The sequence below is a fragment of the Vulpes vulpes genome, chromosome 13 (assembly GCF_048418805.1).
Source record: "Vulpes vulpes isolate BD-2025 chromosome 13, VulVul3, whole genome shotgun sequence".
In the NCBI taxonomy this organism is placed as follows: Eukaryota; Metazoa; Chordata; class Mammalia; order Carnivora; family Canidae; genus Vulpes; species Vulpes vulpes.
The window spans coordinates 101978047-102001411 of record NC_132792.1 but is presented as its reverse complement, the minus strand read 5'-3'; the positions used below and the strand labels follow the sequence as shown (position 1 = coordinate 102001411).

At 37.3% G+C, this 23365-nt stretch overlaps 1 protein-coding gene across 2 annotated transcripts in view; it reads left to right on the top strand.

The window, feature by feature from the left end:
• The window catches only part of DSC3 (desmocollin 3), a 45002-nt gene extending 22625 nt beyond the window's left edge, over positions 1 to 22377 (top strand). Inside the window, exons 8-17 of one of the 2 annotated variants that reach the window (XM_072732111.1) lie at positions 1841 to 1975; positions 2365 to 2550; positions 7415 to 7674; positions 7785 to 7927; positions 8899 to 9123; positions 12205 to 12429; positions 14575 to 14696; positions 19803 to 20060; positions 21810 to 21852; positions 21934 to 22020. In XM_072732111.1, the coding sequence (XP_072588212.1) occupies positions 1841 to 1975; positions 2365 to 2550; positions 7415 to 7674; positions 7785 to 7927; positions 8899 to 9123; positions 12205 to 12429; positions 14575 to 14696; positions 19803 to 20060; positions 21810 to 21836 (1581 nt within the window). In that variant the 3' untranslated portion in view covers positions 21837 to 21852; positions 21934 to 22020. Of the gene's footprint in view, positions 1 to 1840; positions 1976 to 2364; positions 2551 to 7414; positions 7675 to 7784; positions 7928 to 8898; positions 9124 to 12204; positions 12430 to 14574; positions 14697 to 19802; positions 20061 to 21809; positions 21853 to 21933 lie in introns of both variants that reach the window. The other variant, XM_072732112.1, reaches the window with a different exon arrangement.
• Positions 22378 to 23365: the final 988 nt, after the last annotated feature.

Sequence of the window (23365 nt, the reverse complement as noted above, 5' to 3'; positions counted from 1 at the left end):
ACCCACGTCTCTTTTCCTTTTTTTTTTTTTTTTTAAGATTTTATTCCTTTTATTCATGAGAGACGCAGAGAGAGAGGGGCAGAGACACAAGCAGAGGGAGAAGCTCCCCATCTGCATGGGGAACACGATATGGGACTTGATCCCAGGATTCCAGGATCATGCCCTGAGCAGAAGGCAGATGCTCAACCACTGAGCCACTCAGGTGTCCCCATGTCTGTTTTCCTGATCAAAAAAAGTCAACAGGATTTTTCAAGGAAAAACCACAAAGTGTGTTGTGGGGACAACACAGGAAATAAATGAACAAGGGAGATAAAAAAGCAAAACAAAACACTCAGTGTATTTAGAGGAAGAGAAAGAAAGATATCAGTGAGTGAGCCTAAAAGAGGAGCATTTCAGGGTGGGAATATTTGTTGCCAATGTGGAAGGAGGATGGGGAAAATGAACGCTGGAGGAAGAAATAGGAAGTTGAAAATGGAGAAAAGTAAAAAAAGCAAAAACAAAAGGAGTGGCTTAAAAAATAGAAGAGAAGGGCAACACAGGTAATTGTGTCATAACATAATGAGTTCATTTCATCATCACTCTACCATTTGCAAAAACTCTCTTCACTGAAGTCAATAGTGACCTTTTAATTGCCAGATTCACCTGTTGCCTGAAGCCTCTGTCTATTGTTGGCACTTAACTAAAACTCATCTCTTCCTTGGTTCTGTTCCTGTTTCTTTGGTCTTTCTTTTTTTGTGTCATTTCCTAGTCTTACTTCCCCATGCTTGAAATGCTGCTGTTCTTAAATCTTCAGCTCTCCTCATCCTTTAACCTCTTCTAGATAATGTGATTCCTGCTGTAATTTCAACCACCATCTACATACTAATGACCCCCAGATTGGTATTTCTGGCTATGAACTCTCTTGTAGTATGGGGCCAAACATCCAAGTGCCTTCTGAACCTTTCTCCTTAGATTTGCCATGGGCACATACAATCCAGTATATCCTAAACACAAGTCATTCCTTTTGGCCCTGCTTCCTAATTTTGCTAGTGTTCACTTCCTCAGAGAACTGGCTTTCCTTCTGCATTTGCTGCAATGATTGATAATACATCCTCTGCCTATTCAAATAGGATGGCTAAGCATCATTCTCAGCTCTGTCTTTTCTCTTAAATTTTATATAGAATCTACCATCATATCTTATTAAATGTTAACGCCCAGGGAACTTGTCTGTTACCCTTTCTCTGTGTCCTCATGGCCATTGTGTCAGATTTGCATCAACTGTCTCACACCATTTCAAGAGTTCTTTAACTGATTTCTTTGACTTTCAGCTCAGTTTACTGCAAATTATGGTAAATCTTCTTTAAGAAACTTCTTTTTAACACTTAGATGTTCTTATTTTCTGCCCCCCCCATGACTCCCATAAAACTTTTCCTTATTACCTGCTACTTAACATATAAATCTAAATTCTTAGTATGGCCCTTTGTAATTTAACCTCTGTTTACCTTTTTGGCTTCTCCCTGTCTACCAAATTCTTAAAATAGTATGCAAATATAGAATCAAATAAAAGCATGGATACACATAAATAGAAGAGGGTACAATTGAAATTTCATTTGTGGAGATCCCTGGGTGGCTCAGCGGTTGAGCGCCTGCCATTGGCTCAGGGCGTGATCCTGGAGTCAAGGATCGAGTCTCGCATCAGGCTCCCTGCATGGAGCCTGCTTCTCCCTCTGCCTGTGTCTCTGCTTCTCTCTCTCTCTCTCTGTGTGCCTTTCATGAATAGATAAATAAAATCTTAAAAAAATTCATTTGTGAGTCAAAGCAAATGTTTTTGAAACTAATTAAATACTTGTTTTGTTTTCAGACTGTAGATAAGTACTCACTGATAATGAAAGTACAAGACATGGATGGTCAGAATTTTGGATTGGTGGGTACATCAACTTGCATCATAACGGTAAAAGATTCAAATGACAACGCACCTACTTTCAAACAAAATACTGTAAGTGCACAGTTTCAAAATCTATCTCTTGTTAACCAGGATTGGTTATTTAATATGAATTAATAAAATACATCCCATACTTTGAGGTATGTATGTTTATTTTATAAATAAAATTAAATGGCTGACATTGAAATTTCTTTTACTTATTCATTGTAGTATTTATATTTTCTCCTTCTTGTGAAAGACAAACAACATTTGCCCTCATTTATAATGAAGTTCTTTCATTTCAAAGATAACCCTTAATGAGACAGTACTTGTGATTTATGGCTTTAAAATAAACTAGATAAAAAGTGTAAGAACCAATACTCTTGGAGTGGAAAAAATATTTTACTTTCTTTGTAGAAGTTCTCTTTATAAAGTAAGTTTTTAATGAGTTCTTTCTGTTTCAGTATGAAGCATCAGTAGAGGAAAATGCGTACAATGTGGAGATCTTACGAATACCTATAGAAGATAAGGATTTAATTAACACTGCCAATTGGAGAGCCAATTTTACCATTTTGAAGGGCAATGAAAATGAACATTTCAAAATCAGCACAGACAAAGAGACTAATGAAGGTGTCTTGTATGTTGTAAAGGTACAGTGATAATGAATAATTGACAACTTGGCAGGCTAACAAGTTCTGTTCACCTAATGGTTTAATCAACTAAATAGTTTCAGATCAAAGACTCCACAAATTGGAATAGAGCTTTGTTTAGTCCAACTGTTCCTATCTAATGCAGTCTTTCTTCTATAATTTTGCTGCCAGTCATTAGTCACCTAGCTTATGCTTGAACATTCTTAGTTCTAAGGATCTCTATATCTCCATTGGCAGCTGATTCCATATTTGGAGAGCTCTCATTCTTACAAGTCCTTATTTCTACCGTGCCCAGATTATTCTCCATATATATATTCCCCCCAAATTATTCTCCATATATATATTCCATGGCTGGATTCTGCCTTTAATGGTCTAGGTTCCATCGCTAATGGAAGAACTAGAATTCATTTGAAAAGATTGCTATTTTCATTTGAAACTTATCTTCTCTACGATAAATATTCCTAATTCCTTTATTCCTTGCATGACATAATTTAGAAGCCCATAATCTTCTCTCTCTTTCTCTCTCTCTCTTTCTCTGGAATATATGCCTGGTTGTATCTGATCTTTTATAGGTGATAATTGAGGGTGAAATATAGTGTTATATCAGACAGCACTGAAGGAGCTGACTCTTTATCCCGTATATATATTTTTGGTTGCATTGTTTTATTCTAGGGTCCAGGTTATGAGGGCAGAAAAGGCCCTATTTGGGAAGGACCCTTGGTTTTACTACATAACCTAGAATAAGAAAGGAAATGTCCTATGGACAGGTGAAGCAGTCATCCATTGAATAAAGGAAGTTTTTCTGCCAACAACAATGTGGAGACTTTGATACATAAATATCTAGTTATAATTATTTGCTCTGTAAAAATTTCCAGAGATTACATAATAAGACTTAGCAAGTTCTACTTGGATGTGAATAGTCAAATGTATTTGTTCCAAATTACTCTCAACATTAAACTTCTATTTCAGTTTTCTCTAATATGATATGCTCAAATTGAATACTAAAACCAACTACTTAAGAAAAATGAAACTTTTAACTGATAATAGTAGGAAAAGAAATAAGCAGATGATACTGATCATTGTTCCTCTTCATTGGTACACCTCAATCCAGTCTTATTTGGACTCTCCAGAAAGCAGAACCCAAGACAAGTACCTCAATGAAAGGAATTATTTAGGAAGTGGATTCCAGGAAGCCAGAGTAAAAATGGAAAAGTAAGACAGGAAAGAATGAAAAGCCAATCAAGTCTGCATTATTGACCTAGTCCCCTCTGGTGTTCAGTCATACAATAAACCACGTAGAATGTACTTCAGAATTATCTCCTCCAAAAGTGGTATCTGGAACATTTATCCATCAACTCCATTGATAACCCATGCCTCATTGGTGGAAGGCTGCCTTTAGGGAACCTCAGTGCTTCCTGCACTTCTGGGCTTGGCTGTGTCTGCTAGGGGGAGAGCACTCTGGCTTTGGAGAGACTTTTTTTTTTTTTTTTTTTTAATTTTTATTGGTGTTCAAATTTACCAACATACAGAAAAACACCCAGTGCTCATCCCGTCAAGTGTCCGCCTCAGTGCCCGTCACCCATTCCCCTCCAACACCCACCCTCCTCCCCTTCCACCACCCCTAGTTCGTTTCCCAGAGTTAGGAGTCTTTATGTTCTGTCTCCCTTTCTGATATTTCCCAACATTTCTTTTCCCTTCCTTTATATTCCCTTTCACTATTATTTATATTCCCCAAATGAATGAGAACATACACTGTTTGTCCTTCTCCGATTGACTTATTTCACTCAGCATAATACCCTCCAGTTCCATCCACGTTGAAGCAAATGGTGGGTATTTGTCGTTTCTAATTGCTGAGTAATATTGTGAAGAGCTGAATCTTTGTGTGCTTGAGATGTGAGTCTATCAGCATAAATGGGGGAGTGTCCACCACAGCTGCAGCTGAAGTTGGGTACGCTAAAGGTCTGTGGTGTATAATTCTTATGAAAAGTGCTGCTATGCATCAATTTGCAAAGTTAGGCATACCTATGTAGTCAGGCATCAATTTTGATGTGTTTGGCAACAGATACTCTGTAAAAGATTTCTCCTGGACACCTCTTTTGCCCCCCTCACCGCCATCTTAACTTCTTTCTAGAAGGAAGTCAAAGGAGTAGTTTGAATTCTAAGATGGAAAGATTATGCCAACTGCAGTAGCTCAAGTCAAAGACCCAAGCTCAGACCTTTTAGAGTGTTCTGTATCTGCTGCTTGATTAGAAGACTAATCCTCACTTCTCTCTCATTCAAGTCCATTATTAAAGTCCTATTATTATTATTTTTAAATCTCAGTGATTTCATCTTGCTTTGGAAGGCAAAATTTAAGTAACACTGGGAATTAAATTTTTTGAGTTTTTTTAAAGCAATACAAAATGAATTTTAATAAACTTTCTCAAAAGAATATATTCTAAAAAAATGTAGTACATTCCATTTTTTCATATTCAGAGTGGATTTTTTTCCCCTCAAAGAATGTTGATCACATTAAGAAAAATGTTTCCAAATATTTTCAGAAATTATAGCCTAGGGGATCCCTGGGTGGCGCAGCGGTTCGGCGCCTGCCTTTGGCCCAGGGCGCGATCCTGGAGACCCGGGATCGAATCCCACATCGGGCTCCCGGTGCATGGAGCCTGCTTCTCCCTCTGCCTGTGTCTCTGCCTCTCTCTCTCTCTCTGTGACTATCATAAAAAAAAAAAAAAGAAATTATAGCCTATAATATCCTAGAATATTTCCCACTCTGGGTGACTAATAAACATGTTTTATTTTTATTATTATTTTTTAAAGATTTTATTTATTTATTTATTCATGAGAGACACAGAGAGAAGAGAGAGAGGCAGAGGCACAGGCAGAGAGAGAAGCAGGCCCCATGCAGGGAACCCGACTTGGGACTCGATCCTGGGTCTCCAGGATCAGGCCTTGGGCCAAAGGCGGTGCTAAACCGCTGAGCCACCCGGGCTGCCCCCCCCAATCTGTTTGTTTTATTTTTGATGAATAACTTCTGGTTACCATCTCAGGATTCCCCAGTAGGGAGAGCAATTATATGGTGATACTTTACTTTTTTGTCTTTGGTTCAGCTTAAGTTAATTTCACATATGAAGAATAAAGAAAATCCCCACCATAAAATTTATGTACATTTATTCCCATTATCTTTAAACAGAAGATAGTTGCACTTATATTTTATAATTACATCCTAGTTCTTATATCTAGGAAATGTTTTCAGAATTTTAAAAGCAATTATCAAGTACTGATCACCTTTCATGTCAAGGGAATGACATAAGTACCTTATGTAGTTTATAACTAATTGTTGCATCCTCTTTAGGATAAGATATTATTATTATCTCCATTTTACAACTTATAAAGATACTTATAATTTTCTTCTTTTGCACAATTCCTATTAAGTTTTTATATTGGTATTTGACTTGGCTTATAAAAATAATTTATTTTGTTTCTTTTCCCACATTCTGAAATTGTAAACAAAACAAAAAATGCTAGATTCAAAAGATTTATTTTTAACCTTTCTAACAACCCTGTGGTTGTTCCTCTCATTCTTCCCATTTCCAGATGAGGAGGCTAAGTCGAAAGAAGTGAAGTCACCTGCCCCAGTTCACATAGATAGGAAGTGATAGAACCAAGATGGCAATTCAGACATTCCTGAAGCAGAACCCTTCCTCACAACCACTGTACTGCTCTTCCAGCTGGAGACTCTTGGGTCACATTCCCTTTCTCCTCTTTTCCATATGTGGGTTACTTAGCTTGATAAAACCATGACTTGCACAAGGGGGTCTTTTTTTAAAAACTTGAATTAATTTCTATTTCTATGTATTTATTTCTTAAGTTATCTCCTTCCTCTCTTCATCTCTCCTTTTAGCTCCTCTCAGAATTTTACCTTCTCTCTTTCTTTGAGCCATTCATAATAGTCTCTACCGTGTTGGTCAATAAAATGTGCGTTTTCCATGGTATACTTTCCTTTCTATATTTTATGCAAACCCTTAGAAAACTTGAATTCATCACATAGCTCCTTTGGTAGCCACACTGGTCTTTAAAGATATCTTAATCCTTTTCCGTGCTCACACTCCTTAATGGACTCATGATACTATATCTCAGCTTGATAATAGCTAGGTATGGGGAAAGGTTTAAAGTAAAATTTTTACTCATCTGTTTTCATTTCGTTCAATGGTCAGCCAATGATGATTTTGATAAGCAGAAAGAGAATCAAGGAAAAAAATGCTTCCAATTTGCAGTACAGTGTGAAATAATGTCTTTATGGGTTTTGCTTGATTTGTTGTCTGAAAATCAATTATAATCAAAGGATTCACTTAAATATTTTTGGAGGCTGATGAATCATTTAAGTAGAATTGTGTAGCAGGGGGATTATAGTGCAGTGGTTGAGGAAATGGACATAGTCAATAGGAAGTAGTAAGTCAAACAAAATTGGATTCATTTGGAATTAGATGCCCCTCAGGCTGGTCCTTCAGTGCTATAAGACAGGGCCGTAAAAACACTGTTATCTTTTTGCATTATCTCCAGATTCAGAATAATTTTCCTCAGTAAGAATGAACTATAGAAATATTTTAGGAATTGTTTTCTACAACTCCATAAAACCACCTGCAGAAACTTTCAGATCACTCTTGCTAAAGGCTTAGTGAAGAATCCCCTCTCTCTTTAGCAAAGGGTTGAAGTCAGTACTGATTGAAAAGGAAGAGAGAACTCATGCAGCACTGTTTTTATTTAAAGAAGGCCCCCCCCCCAAAAAAAAGAAGGTCCCTTGCTATTTGAAATGCCAAAATGCCAAATGTATTTTACACTGATACTGTTATACATGTGCTTCTTTAAAAAGCCACTGAATTATGAAGAAAACCATCAGGTGATTCTGGAAATTGGAGTAGGCAACGAAGCTCCATTTACCAGAGATGTCGCACTCAGAATGACAACCATGAATAGAGCCTTGGTGACAGTTCACGTGAGAGATCAGGATGAAGGACCTGAATGCAGCCCTGCAGCCCAGTACATACGGATTACAGAAAATGCAGCAGTGGGGTCAAAGATCAATGGCTATAAGGCATATGACCCTGAAACTAAAAGTAGCAACCACTTAAGGTACGATGAAGTCTGTAACCACATACAGATAATGTATTTGTGATAGTTGAGATAGTAATTTATTTTTATACATTTTGTATCGCTAAAGACTTTTCATTTTATATTAATAGGTACAAAAAATTGAATGATCCTAAAGGATGGATCACCATTGATGAGATTTCAGGGTCGATCATAACTTCCAAAATCCTGGACCGGGAGGCCATGGCTCCCAGAAATGACTTATATAATATTACAGTCCTGGCAATAGACCAAGGTAAAAAGAAAAAAAACATTTTTTTAAGTTTTAATATGATATTTTAGAAAGGAATTGGAAAATAAACTGCATTTATTATTGTGCAGAATTTTTATGATAAGTATTTGGAATTGTTAGGAATTATTTTGGAGGCTACCTATTTCTCTTGATTGTCTAACAAGGTGAACTTTCACAGCAACAAGAAGCCATGTCATATTTATCTTTATATCTGCAGTATGGGGGAACGTCAAATGCCTATAGATGCCTGTGTTAGAGGACAAAGATGAAACTTAAGTTTGGGATCAGATGAAATGTTCTCACCAGGCTCTTCTACATCTCTTTATTCCACTTAAAATAGAATCTTTAAATAACTCAGCTGATTATTAGGGCAAAGTGGTCCTTTCCTTGAATTCTGTTCCTTAAAACAACACAGGGGTTCTACTCAGGCTTCATATTATTATTAGAATAATTCATGATTAGAATAATAATAATTAATTTGGGGCACTTAAAAAATCATTTTGTAGATGTGACTTAGACACACTGAATCAGAATCCTGGATTGGGGACTTGAGCATCATATATTTTGAAAATCTCCCTAAGTGTATGTATCATACCCCTAAATACTCCCTAAATATGTATCGGGATTGGAATAACTCTTTGTAGCCTCTTTACTGCTCATTAACATCTGCACCAGAAGGAACTCCCCCAAAATACAGAGCTTGAAATTCACACATTGATTTTTATTATTTGATAATAATCCTGGCGTAAGGTTTATTGGGTTTATTGGCAGTTGTAGCTGATATTGTCCATGACGGTACTCATTTTAGATGATCTGCAGGTTTCACGTATCCTTCTACATTCTTACATCCTATTTTCTGTAATAATCAGCTTATTTAAGAAAACATATATCTTATGTAGAATGTAGTTAATTTTATTGGAAAACTGTAAGAGAATGCAAAAAACTATGCTAAGCTTTTTTTCCTTCTTTCATAGATGGTAAATCATGTACTGGAACACTTGTTGTTAGCATTGAAGATATGAATGATAATCCACCAGAAGTACTTCAAAGTTATGTAACAGTTTGCAAACCCAAGATGAAGTATACAGACATTTCAGCTGTTGATCCTGATGAACCTATCCATGGTGCTCCATTTTATTTCAGCTTGGCAAACACTTCTCCAGAAACGAACAAAATATGGACCCTCACCAAAGTTAATGGTATTTATTTAAAGATTTCCTTCTTTCTTTCTTTCTTTCTTTCTTTCTTTCTTTCTTTCTTTCTTTCGAGAGAGCTGAGAGGGAAAGAGCACATGTGTGTGTAGATGAGGGGAGGGTCAGAGGGAGAGAATCTTTAAGCAGATTCCCCACTGAGCACAGAGCCCTCACATAGAGCTGGATCTCACGACCCGTGAGATCATGACATGAGCTGAAACCAAGAGTCGGATACTTAACTGAGCCACCCAGGCACACTGAAGTATTTAATAAAAAGTAATGCTTTACATGCTCTAAAATAACTGAGAGTAGATTTTGTTGTTTAGTGTAATAGTCTCATTAATATATTTTAGAAGACTAACTCAGTCTTTTACAAATACTGTATGTGGTCTGTGTTATTTATTGCATAAAAAATGAAAAAAATTTTTATTAAGGCAAACTTCCATTTACAACAAAGACAAAGCTTTGTTAAAATATTGGGCAGCTTATCATTAAGATAAATTGTTTTTGGTGTATTTTTTTTTTTAAGAGAAAGAGGATGGGGTAGGGGTAGAGGGAAGGAGAGAATCTTAAGCAGACTCCATGCCCAGTGTGTAGCCCAACATGGAGTTCAATGTGGGCCTCTCATGACCCTGAGATCATGACCTGAGCTAAAATCCAGAGTCCAATGTAATTCACTGAGCCACCCAGGTTCCCCTGATGTATTTTTATTTTATTTATTTTTTATTTTTTATATTTTTGTTTATTTATGATAGTCACACACAGAGAGAGAGAGAGAGAGAGAGAGAGAGAGGCAGAGACATAGGCAGAGGGAGAAGCAGGCTCCATGCACCAGGAGCCTGACGTGGGATTCGATCCTGGGTCTCCAGGATCGCGCCCTGGGCCAAAGGCAGGCGCTAAACCACTGCGCCACCCAGGGATCCCCCCCTGATGTATTTTTAAAGTGACTCCAGTGAGGTGAGGGGAGAACAGAGATGGACAGTTTAAATTTTAGTATAAATTTTAGTTTAAATTTTAGTATAAGCAAACTGGAAATGAGGAATCTGGCTGTATGAGACAAGGACTCAATAGTATTCTGGAAGGAAACATATTGGGGTATGGACAGGGGTGTAGCATTGGAGCAATCAGGACAGCCTCCTATGATAGTGGTTTCTGGGGGAATAGAATATTCTATATTTTAGCCACCATTCACTCCTGTTTTGTTACTGTATTATGCTCTTTCATGTAAGTGGAATTTTGTGTATGCTGACCCTTCTGCTCTGAATACTTTTCCCATTTCATAGTTCGATACTAATTCATGATACTTGGGGAGCACCTGCCATCTATCATGCATTGTTCTAACCCTGGGTATGTATGTAGAGATTAACAAGACAGACATGACTGCAGCTCGGTTGCTCACGTCAATGAAGCCCTTTTCAAAATAGAAGGAGTAGCACCATGACCTTTTCTACCTTTATTATGGCTTCTTTCATGTTGTATTATCATCTGTTTACCTTTCTCCTCCAATATATGAGTTTCTCAGTATATTTGTGATTCTTCTGTGTATTTCCAGCACATAGCCTAGAGCTTAGTTGATACTAACTGCTTAGTAAGTGTTTGTTTAATCAATAATTGATTAGTATATTTGCACAAAGAAGGAAAATTCTAAAGGAATAAGTAAACTGGTGCTGTTAGAGTTCAGGTTTTAGCAGAACTGCTGAGAGATTGGGTGGGACAATGGGTGGAGTTTGGGGATGCAGGGCCTATCTATGACTGAAGAGACTGACTTATATTCAGTAGGTGACAGCAGGTGTGCACTGGGAGTGTGCCAGTAAGGGATGCTGTGCCCAGATTTGTGTCTTAACAAGGTGACACTGGTGACAGGATCGAGGAGGGCAAGAGTTGAGTGGCAGGGTTATCAGAGGCTGCTGCACTTGTATGAACAAACAAGATGTGACCAGAGCTGAGCATGTCTTGAGGGAAGAGAGAAATTTGAAGGATTTTACCTTAACCACAATATGATCTGGGAGGGTTCCGTCTAAACCTTAGTAGTAATCCACATTCCTCCAGGGAGCTTTGCATTTGAAGTGCAGCCAAAAGTCTGAAGTTCTCATCAGTTGTAACAGTACATTTAAGAAAGGCTTAAAAGTTACAGATGACTTCCAGGATATGCATTGTGCTACTTTGTCATTTCACTTACTGCAAAACTCAGAAGGCTGTAATTGGCATTAAAAGTGGGCAGAGCTTTTGGTCAGTTGATAATCAAGTCATTAAAATAGGTATCAAGACTACTGGGGAAATATAGTTGATAAAAATGTTTTTTTATGATACAGATACATTTGTTTTTATGTGAACCTTATACCTAGCCTGGGTGACATTAATTAGCTTTCTGGTATTGAGATCACTTCTGTAGGGAAGGCAGAATAACAAAGGGTCTATTGTATTTTGAAAATTTACTTTATATGTAAAGATAATGGGGGGATCCCTGGATGGCTCAGCAGTTTAGCACCTGCCTTCAGCCCAGGGTGTGATCCTGGACTCCCGGAATCGAGTCCCACGTCGGGCTCCCTGCATGGAGCTTGCTTCTCCCTCTGCCTATGTCTCTGCCTCTCTCTGTGTGTGTCTCTCATGAATAAATAAATAAAATTGTTAAAAAAAAAAAGATAACGGACAGATACCAGAAAGTAAATAGATAAGAGAAGGTCAACTTAAGACATACTTTGTGCCTAACAATTGGCATTAATTCTTTATGAATACCAAAAACTGGTACTGTAGAAAAATGCTTGAAGTGCATGTCAGGGGCCAATCTAGCATCATTGGTTTACAGATAAGGGAAAAGTAAAGGAATGTTAAATATTACTGAAATGCTACTGGGTCACTCCGATGTCAAATTATGTCTTTAATCCTTTTGTGCAAAAAGTTACAATGGACAACACATACATGGTAGTGTTCTTGCTGAAAAGGTTGTAGGCAGTTGTCCATTTTTATTCATTTTCATGTGGCAGGTGGTTCCTTGAGAATAATATGTTTAGAAGCAAGTGTGGCAAAACAAATGGTAAGAGAGAAATACATGTCCATTAAAGATATAATTCTTTCATTTTCTTTCAGATACAGCTGCCCGTCTTTCATATTGGAAAAATGCTGAATTTCAGGAATATAGTGTTCCTATTACTGTAAAGGATAGAGAAGGTCAATCTACAACAAAAATCCTGACAGTTAATCTGTGTGATTGTACTCATCCAAGTCAATGTCGGGCAGCTCGAAGGAGTGCAGGAGTAATACTCGGAAAATGGGCGATCCTAGCAATACTGCTGGGTATAGCATTACTATTTTGTAAGTCCTTTTACTTACTGAAAGTTAAAATGGATCATAAATATGTGAGTGCAGGAAAAGTTCTTTAAAAAGTAATCTTGTCCAACTATCCATCAGGAGTGTCCTCTTTATAAATTGCTTTTGTGTTACCTGAGTTCTGATGGAATATTTTTGGGGAGAGGGAGAAGCTAGAGCCTTTTTGAGATATGATTTCATACTTGGACAGAGCTGTTTAAAATTCCTTAGACCGTACCAAATCTGTCAATAAATAGTTTTCATTTCTTGGTCCTGGTACTACCCCTATTAGGGCTAAATAAAACAATCAAAACTTTTGCAATATAAAAGTCCACTATGAGCCACTGTGACCTCTTCTCGCCATTCAGCCCAGGGCTTCTGGGAATCACCCAGATCACAGCAATATCCCATCTTGCGTGTATCTTGTCTGTTTTGAATTCTTTTAACCCTCTCCTTGCCAGTTGTGTAGTTCCCAATGGCACCATATTTTTCCCTCCATTTCCATCCACTCCTACAGTCTAGATGACCAATGGTTTCTTTGTTCTGTGATAGCCCTAGGGTTAAGAGCAAGACTCTGGAACCAAATTATCTGGATTTGTAACCCTGCTCTACCATTTGCAACCCATGCACCCTGGGACGAGTTACTTAATGGTGCTTCAGTTTCCTCAGCTATAAGAGGGAATAATTGGAGTAGCCTACGTTAGGGGGCAGCACTGAGCATTAATTGCTTTAACGCATGTGAAGAGCTTAGAATAGTACAGTGTTCAATATTTTTCTGCAAGTCAACAAAATAAATATGCCACTATATGCCAGAAACTGGCTAGGTGTTGGGAGTCATCAGAGAACAAAACAGACAAAACCAAATGCAAACAGTGTGCCTTGTGACAGTGAACTAATAAATAAATGAAATGCCGTGGAGGGAAAAATAGAGCAAAAGAATTAGGAGCTGTAGTGCTGTGGAGCACGTGTGAGTGAGTATGAGGGATCAGTGCAAGTGACAGCAGCTGTCTGCGGATGGTTTGGTCAGGGCTAACTGACAAGGCTGTCTGACGATTTGGGGGAAGGGTGAAAGAGTCAGCCAAGTACAGTACTTGGGGGAAAGGTTTTCATTCAGAGGAGAAAATCAGCTCGAAGGCTCTTAGGTGAAAGGGAGGCTGGAGAAGTCAAGGCATGACAGGGATGCCAGTGTGGCTGGACTGGAGTGGATCAGGAGAGTGGGGTTGGACATGGAACCAGAAAGGTAACAAGGGACCACATAGAGGAGGCGGGGATTGGCACCCTTTTTCTGTCAAGCGCTAGTTAGTATATATTTTATATTTTGCAGACACTGTGATTTCACTTGTAACCAATGAAATCTACCCTTCTAGTAGGAAAGTAGCCATAGAAAACATTTCAGTGATGGGCATGGCTGGGCTCCGGTAGAATGTTATGGAGGCTAAAATTTGAATGTCGTACTATTTTCACATGCACTGAACTTCTATTCTTTTGATTTTAAAAACCATAATTCATGAATGATACAAAAACATGTGGTGGGCTGGATTTGGGGCTGTAGTTTGGCCACCCTTGATAGAGGGGCTGGTAGGACATTGTGAGAACTGTCGTTATTATTACTGCTAATTTAATTATCACATATTTAAACCTCCCACAGGTATGCTGAATTTTCTTTTTAGAAAGAAAATTTTGAATAGACAAAATACAGAGTAGTTTTTTTTTTTTTTTTTTTTTTTTTTTTTTACATATGTTATTTCATTTACAGAGTAGTTTTAATGAAGATACTTGGAGATAAATCTGTTCTGGGGAGAAAAGTCTGTCATGTTTTCATATAGGCAAATCAGTGTTTTGGGAATCAGTAAATCTCTTTAAAGTCTCTGTCTTAAATAAATGTCATTGAATTTTTTGAAAATGTATGACTTAACTTACAATTGTAAATATTTTAAAATTACGGATTGAATTCAAACTCTTAAAAAGAGCTATAATAAAAATATATATATAATTCAGATTTGAAAGTCTAAGCTAAGTCACAGCCTATTAATTTAGAAAGGCCAAGGTAATTCACAAGACCATGTTTACTGGCTTGGTTTTCCTCCTGTGTAGCTGAGGTAATAAAAAAATAAGAGATGATTATTTTGTTAAACTTTTTTTTCAATGCAGCTGTATTGCTAACTTTGGTATGTGGAGTTGTTGGTGCCAAAAAAAGAAAAGGTTTTCCTGAAGATTTAGCACAGCAAAACTTAATTATATCAAACACAGAAGCTCCTGGAGATGATAAGGTGGTAAGTAATTTTTTAAAATGAGTATTTATCTCTGAGTATCTCCCTTAATTTCTTGTACTGATTCTCATGAAGTTATTTTTTAATTTAGAAGTTAATATTTATATTTTTAGTTTGGTCAGATTTTATAGGCATAAGTATTTTATCTGTCAATATTCAAATATTTATGTAGGTGGCATTTATTGAACTTCTTAAATCAGATGCGTTGTTTTCATTCTTATTCTTCCACTCTCTAGTGTTATGATTTAAAACTTGCTCTTTGATGTGAAATTATTATAATACCAATTTTCTAGCTGTTCTCCACAATGTACATTTCCAGATATTATTTGTTTTTCTGACTCTTGACCACTGATAATAGGAAAAAAAAACCTTACTAAAAGTTTTCAAGATCAACTAAGAAAATACCAAAGAGATACATATTTTTAATAAAAGTATGTGGGGGGAGGATAGATTCCTTGGAAGATTATTGCCACTTTCTTTCCATATAGATTTCTTGAGACTGCTGAGGTGTTTTGTACTAGGCTTCTTGTCTGGGGAGATGTATATTTAAAAAGTTCTTACAAGGCATGTTCTTCCCTCAAAAAGATTTCAAAGTATTGATGAGAAATGGAATCTATTTTTATGGGAAAAATAAGTAGGAACATGCCAGTAAACCATTAGCACCAATATGATAGAAAACTGTTGTCTTTCAAAGGTGCTTGTGATACTTAAGTGCATTCGTGTTGTCTGGATCAACTGGAAAGGCTTGGTGAAAGCCTTGGTAACTTAAAGAATAGGAAGGGTTTCAAAGTAGAAAGATGGTGGGAATAGCTATAGAGGTGGAAAACAGCCTTAAGAATAAAAAAAAGGAGATGACAAAGTTTAGGGATTCTTCAACAAATAGTAAAGAAATTGATTTGAAATGGAAGAAATGCTGTTTTGCAGTAGAAGCTTGAAACTCGTTAGGCATTTGGAAGAGAGGAGTAGGAGATGGGGCTGTTGTTAAGGACTTGGGATTTATTCTCTTGGTAAGGAAGAGCAGGTGATGGTTTTTCTGCACAGAAGTGGCATAATGGGAGCAGTGTGATGCTGAGTCAGTAGGATGATCAGTGAGAAGAGGAAGATATTAGGGATAGGAAAGAGAAAGGATTAGAATCTTTCAATAGTTGAAGCAGGAGGTAACTCTACGAGAATGGATAATGGTCACTGGAAAATTAAAATAAGGATAATAAATATTTTAAATGTGTAAATGATAAGGTTGTTAGCTTTTGAGTAACAAAATAAAAAATGAAGTCAAAGCAACAGAGGCCATAACCAAGGACAAGGACTTTATATTAAGCCTTTCAAGCCTTTTCTGTATCTCTGTGTTGGGATACCTTTCTTAAGGACTTTGCCTCTTTCACCTCCTCCCACCATCACGTAAAATCATAGCCCACTATGCTTGACATGCCTCCATGTGGAACCTTGTAATTATTTCTCCATTCAGAAAATACATTGAGTCCCTTGATAGTCTTTAACTCCTAGTAAATTCTTATCTTATACCTGAGAAGGGAATGATGGAGATATTTGTAATACTTGTTCTTTGCCATTTGATACTAGAGCTGCTGGCATTAATTGGTAATTTCACCATAACATACTCAGACCTACCTTTGCCTGTTCTCTGTTAGGAACACTTTTCAAAATTCTCAGAATTATTAATTTATACTGCAGTTTGATTTAGGTATATTTTTACAAAATGTAACAGAATTTCATAGTGAATATGTAAGCTCATTTTTGTACAGTGAGTACAGGTGATGACTTTAGTTCTGGACTTAAGTTGAAGTCAAAGGGGTTCAGAAGAGGTTAGGCGCTGGTTGAAAAGTCAGGACTAGAGAAGTTAAATCTGGAAATCATGGGTGTGGAAAAGGAGTATATGATACCCTGTGAGAATGCACATGGTGACAGGAAGGAACAGAAAATAGAATGTGAAACATGGCATTGTGGGCTAGGCCTTGGTTTTAGTTTAGTTTGAATTCTGGTATTAGCTTGCATGATCTCTGAGCATGTATGTATAATGACAAAAACTATACCATCAAGGAGATTTGATAATCAGGATTATTTTTTTTTTCTTTTGTTAATAGAATTTCACTGTAGGAGCAATCCAAGCAAAAAATATGGGGTAGCAGTGCCACCAAATGGCTACTTTCAGTTCTCTTCTCTGGTATAATTTTCTAAGGCAGTGAGACATTATGTATGACATCTATAGGGACATTTCAGATTCTGAAATATCCAAAACTCCAGATCATCTGAAATTGAAAATCTTCCAGTTTAGTTAGAGGTTCTGCATATTAAATAGAAGAAAAGCAAATTGGTAAGAAGATGGCACAATGGAGCCTGATTTTATTGGACGTCTTGTCTGAAAGTAATAGTTTATAATTAGAATTGACATGCTTGAGGTTACCGCTCTAACTAGACTTCCCACCTACAGCCCAGAGTTCCATATAAGGTTCCGGCCTTCGTCGATGCTTAGCCAAGTCTTTTTATCTTCAAACATTCCCTTGACTCTGTTCTCCTCTAGTTCCCTTCTTATCTCTTTTTCTTTGAAACAGCTTTTTGAGAGATTATACTTGATTTGTCCATGGCATTACTTCCTGTTCATTCAGCACTTCTTGGAAATTCTTTTGACAGAGGTTACCAATGGCCACCTTTTTACTTGAATCTAATAGGTGGATTACTTTATTTGAACCAGTTCTTAAACTACTTTGATGTTTTCTCCTTACGCTAATCCTCTCTGCATGACTTCAGAGTTGTGCCTCTTGGGTTCCTCTGTTCTCTCAATAGCTATTTCAGATCAGTTCTGTCCTCTAATTCACTTATCCACCCTTAAAACATGTTTTGTTTTGTTTTGTTTTGTTTTGTTTTCCTTGTGGTTCTATTCTTTTTAAAAAAAATTTTTTTTATTAGAGTTCAATTTGCCAACATACCGCATAACACCCAGTGTTCATCCTGCCAAGTGCCCCCCTCAGTGCCCATCACCCAGTTACCCCAACCCCCTGCCGACCTCCCCTTCTACTACCCCTTGTTCGTTTCCCAGAGTTAGGAGTCTCTCATGTTTTGTCACCCTTTCTGATATTTTCACTCATTTTCTCTCATTTCCCTTTATTCCCTTTCACTAATTTTTATATTCCCCAAATGAATGAGACCATATAATGTTTGTCCTTTTCTGATTGACTTACTTCACTCAGCATAATACCCTCCAGGTCCATCCACATTGAAGCAAATGGTGGGTATTTGTCGTTTCTAATGGCTGAGTAATATTCCATTGTATACATAGACCACAGCTTCTTTATCCATTCATCTTTCGATGGACCGGGGCTCCTTCCACAGTTTGGCTATTGTGGACATTGCTGCTATAAACATCAGGGTGCAGGTGTCCCGGTGTTTCACTGCATCTGTATCTATCCCCAGCAGTGCAATTGCTGGGTCGTAGGGCAGATCTATTTTTAACTCTTTGAGGAACCTCCAGTTCACATTCCCACCAACAGTGTAAGAGGGTTCCCCTTTCTCCACATCCTCTCCAACATTTGTGATTTCCTGTCTTGTTAATTTTCCCCATTCTCACTGATGTGAAGTGGTATCTCATTGTGGTTTTGTTTGTGTTTCCCTGATGGCAAGTGATGCAGAGCATTTTCTCATGTGCGTGTTGGCCATGTCTATGTCTTCCTCTGTGAGATTTCTGTTCATGTCTTTTGCCCATTTCATGATTGTAGTTCTATTCTTAGCCTTCTTTTTGTTTAGTCTACCATTTTCTCTGGGAGTTATAATTTCTTCCCATGGCTTCAACTACCTCCTAAATGGTGATGACTTCCAGTATTATAGCTCCAGCTCAGCTCCCCCACCCGAACTCCAGGCTCACATATTCATCATTACTGATTCATCAATTCATATCCATGTACTTATTTTGGGCATCCATAGGTTTCTCAAATTTCTTAAAGTAATTATGTTTAAAACTGAATTGTTCACCCTCCTCTCACCCATGAGTGCATCCTTCATCACTACATGGTATAGTGATTTATACCATCTGTCTAGTTGCACAAGCAAGCAGAGCACTCAGTAATAATTCCTGACTCTTCCCTTTGCTGTTTCATCCATCTCACCACCAGTAAACTTTGTATGGGATCCAACTACTTTGAATCATCATTGCTTCTACTTTGGCTTAGGTCCTTATCATGTTTCACCTAGTGAAACCTCTCTGGTATCCATGATATTCAACTTGTCTTCTTATTAGTCTTTTACATTATTGCCCAGAATTATTGTAAAAAATATGTCCCTTACCTGTTATTAAAATCCTTCTTTGAGTCCCCATGATCTTCAGGATAGTCTAAATTTTTGCATGGCATATGGATCTTTATGTTCTCTGGCCTTTTGTGACCTCTCCACTTTCTCTCTCACTGTGAACTCTATGTGGTAGCCATTCTCAACAGGTTGAAAGTTGAAGGCCCCCAAAGTACTCCATTGCCTTTACGTGTAGGCCTTCCTGCAGGTAGTGCTTTCTTTTTCCCATTTCTCAAGTAGGAGTCCAGAAGTCCCTCAGTGTAGTATTTTCTAGTCTTCTCCACTTATTCTCTCTGGGCTTGGATTTTTTTTTAAAGATTTTATTTATTTATTCATGAGATACCAGAGAGAGAGAGAGAGAGAGGCAGAGACACAGGCAGAGGGAGAACCAGGCTCCATGCAGGGAGCCCAATGTGGGACTCAATCCTGGATCTCCAGGATCACACCCTGAGCTGAAGGTAGCACTAAACTGCTGAGCCACCTGGGCTGCCCAGGGCTTGGATTTTAAGGCTCTTCTTCTGTGTTCCTATAGCACTCTGTGTGTGTGTGTGTGTGTGTGTGTGTGTGTGTGTGTGTGTATTTGAAGTAATTATCTGTTTTTCTGCCTCATTGGAATAAGAACTTCTTGGAGCCACTGAGGTATCATGTCCATCTTTGCATCCTACACTGGGTACATAATTAGAAAACAAAAATGTCTGTTAATGAATGGATGAATCAATAAAAGGCTAAATGAACATCCTCTCTCCCTTGTCTTCTTACAATTTTATTTGGAATCTGTTTCCTCAATACAAATGGTCTTATTTTATTTCATTTCAGTGTTCTGCCAATGGGTTTATGACCCAGACAGTCAACAACTCTGGCCAAGGCTTTTGCGGTACTATGGGATCAGGAGTGAAAAATGGAGGTCAGGAGACCATTGAAATGGTGAAAGGTGGACACCAGACACTGGAATCTTGCCGGGGAACCGGGCATCATCACACCCTGGATTCCTGCAGAGGAGGACCCACAGAGGTGGACAACTGCAGATACACCTACTCCGAGTGGCATAGTTTCACTCAGCCCCGTCTTGGTGAAGTGAGTTTTCCTGAATGTTTTGCATCTGCAGTTTAAATGAACAATAGGAAATTGAAGTTGACATAGAGTTTCCACAGATGTTTTTGCATATTTTTCAATGTGTCCTTTCTCTTCCACTCTCTGGTCATTCCCTGCATGGCCCCCACCAACTGTGCTTCGATGTTGTCACATTGTTTAACATAAGAGAGATCTAATCCCATCTGTCCCATTTCTTTTAATTTCTAAAATCTCATGAGAATTGGAAATTTCTAATATCACCACTAAAGTTGCATGCTGTTTATAGATGTTGTTTACCTCCTGAACTATTTTAATATAGAGAAATGTGAAAAAAAATCTCATTCCCTCTAATCACAAAACTCCCCCAATCAAATCTGCATTTCTCTCTGAAAACAAAACGTCCGTACACAATTCTAGGGGGTATGTTAAGTAATATGAGTTATAGGAACTATACTTAATGTAAAAAGCACTATTCAAATATAAAGTGTTTTTATTCAGGGGAAAGCAAGGATATAAAAGAAAAGAGGGATTAAATCATGGATTTTGTCCTGGCAACACATCAAAATCCCCTGGGGAGCTTTTAAATGCTCCACCTTGAAAGATTTGCATTTAATTGGTTTGGCTTTTTATTATTATTATTATTTTTAAAGCTCCTCAGGTGATGTACATGTACCACCTGGGTAGAGAAAGCACTGGATTAAATATTCTATCTGGGACTAAGTTTTCTTTTTATCAGAGTGTACTGATACTATTGTAACACCTACAGTGGACCAGAACCCTTAATCCTTTAATGGACTGAAGATAGCATCATTCTGTGCTGCAGCTGTGGCTTATCACATGTCCATAGCATTTTTTTCCCCATCAAATTCAAGTGTTCATCTCTTTTCTAAAAGTTTCTATTCAATATTCATGTAAGGTCAGGTTGGGAAATAGTGGAGCCTAAGAAGTGCTCTTAAGGGTGTCTTTTAATGTGCACAGCAGGTAATGGGATATGAGGCTGGAATGGTTGTGAAGAAAGGCACTTGGTAACATAAGCCAAAGAAAGAAAAACTGTAGTTAGGGAGGGAGTGAGGAGGAAGGAGCCGAAGGAGTTTGATAGGTTGGCAGAGAGGTGGGTAGCAGCCAGTGAGGATGGCTGTAGCTGAATGCTTGTCCACTCCATTCCCAAGCCTGGTTTTTGCAACGTGGGTGATGTTGATTCTTTGTAACTTCACTGAAATGCTTTGTGCATCTCTCTACTTTTGTCACGTTTGGGCTGTCTTGGAAACTTGATTCTGAAGCCAATGTGGTAATTCTTGCCTACTTTATTAATTGCACGTTTATTGAATATTTACTATGTGCTGGGCAAAATAAGAGTATTCTATTTCATCCATATTGTGAGATAGTCACTGTGTATATTCCTGTTTTAGACATAAGGAGAGTTAGAAGTAAGACTTCAAGATGTGTAGTAACTTGCCCAAAGTCATATACATAGTGATTAAGCAGAGATATGACTCAGAGTCAGGACTGTTCAAATATCCAGAATCAAATTCTTAACTGCCTGCCATGCATACTGTCACCATTTTGTGGGTTAGCCTCACCTCTCGGTACAAAATTTAGATTAAGCATTTAATGGTAATTTAAATGTACTTAAATATAACATTTGTATATATGTAATTTTTAAAATTTATATTGATTACTAGAAATGTAAAATATACTGACTTTGTGGTACGGTTGTGATATCAACCAATCATGTGCATTTTTTGTATGTAGGACTCCATTAGAGGACACACTGGTTAGAAATTAAACATAAAAGGTAAATAAAAAAATAAATTTTATGTTCATATGTTTAAGAGTGTTTAAAACAATAATCGAATCCTTTTTTTTTATTTTATAGAAATTGCATCTGTGTAACCAGAATGAAGACCACGTGCCATCTCAAGATTATGTCCTTACATATAACTATGAAGGAAGAGGATCTCCAGCTGGTTCTGTGGGTTGCTGCAGTGAAAAACAGGAAGAAGATGGCCTTGACTTTTTAAATAATTTGGGAGCCAAATTTACTACATTAGCAGAGACATGCACAAAGAGATAATGTTAAAGTGCTACAATTAGACATGTATTTGCCAAACATTCTGGAGGTTTCCAAAAGCAAAGGGATATTGTAAAGTTCAATTTCAATTTCTAATATATATAAAGATACATATAGATATATTTCTAATATATCTATACATTAGAAAAAAATATATAACTTTCTAAATTTTGGATTGTACTATTTACCAAGTTGTATTTTTATAGCAATTTGTTGCTAATGTTTTCCAAGGAATTTGAAATGTTAAAATGTCTCTTGTCTTCTTTACTGCCAAGTAAATAGACAGCTAGCAGATCTCATGCTGTAGCATTTGAATTAAGGTCTATAAAGGACCTGCCATTCTTCATAGACACTTTACCAATAAATGTGTTAGGTTAATATTAGTCCAATGATAGCTAAGCTGTACTTGATTGAATATAGAATAGCTATGTGGGCTAGAAATTCTGTTCTTTTTCCAGATTTAGATTTAAGTCGAATAGGATTATATCAAACATTTTGTTAAATTATATCACATTTTTTAGCTCTTTAAAGAATCAGTACCACCAAGTTGGTAGTTCCAGAGAGTACTAGAATTTCATTTTCCTTCTGGCTAGCAACTAGATCATGAAGAGCAGGTCTATCTACTTGACTGCCCCAATAAGGTCTTAAAAAATATGATGTTAGACTACACTGTAATCATATTTTTAAGGAAAAATGCCAAAGACCTATTGAGATTGTAATCACAAGTCTTAACATCTTTTTCCCTGAGATTCAGGACTACTATTGGTAATGTGCAGTGCTGAACATTATGCTGAGAAAAAGTTGTTTTTCTTCTTTTTAATATCGTACTTTCATGTTTTTATTTGCAAGTTTAGCACATCTGGCTTTTTATTTTCTCTCAATAGTAGTTATTTGCAATTAGAATATGTTCTCCTTAGACGGAGTATGCCGTGCCACACATTCTGAAGAAACAGACCTTGTCATAGTTATGCGTAGCAGTGAGGGCTGAGTGTGCATTTCCTTTCACTATCATTTTCACATAAATTGCTCCTTATTAAAGCAGATAAATATTTTAAAATGCTATAAACAATCAAAAGAACCCCTCGGAGCATTTTAATATCTTTCAAACTGTTGCTTAAAATTTTGTGCTGCTCAGATTTGTTCATGTGATAGAGCCCCTGCAAAGGACTTGCAAAAAAACCCTAAAGAGAGGGTGTTTAAACTTAAAATAATTAACACCTAATCTTATGCAGAATCT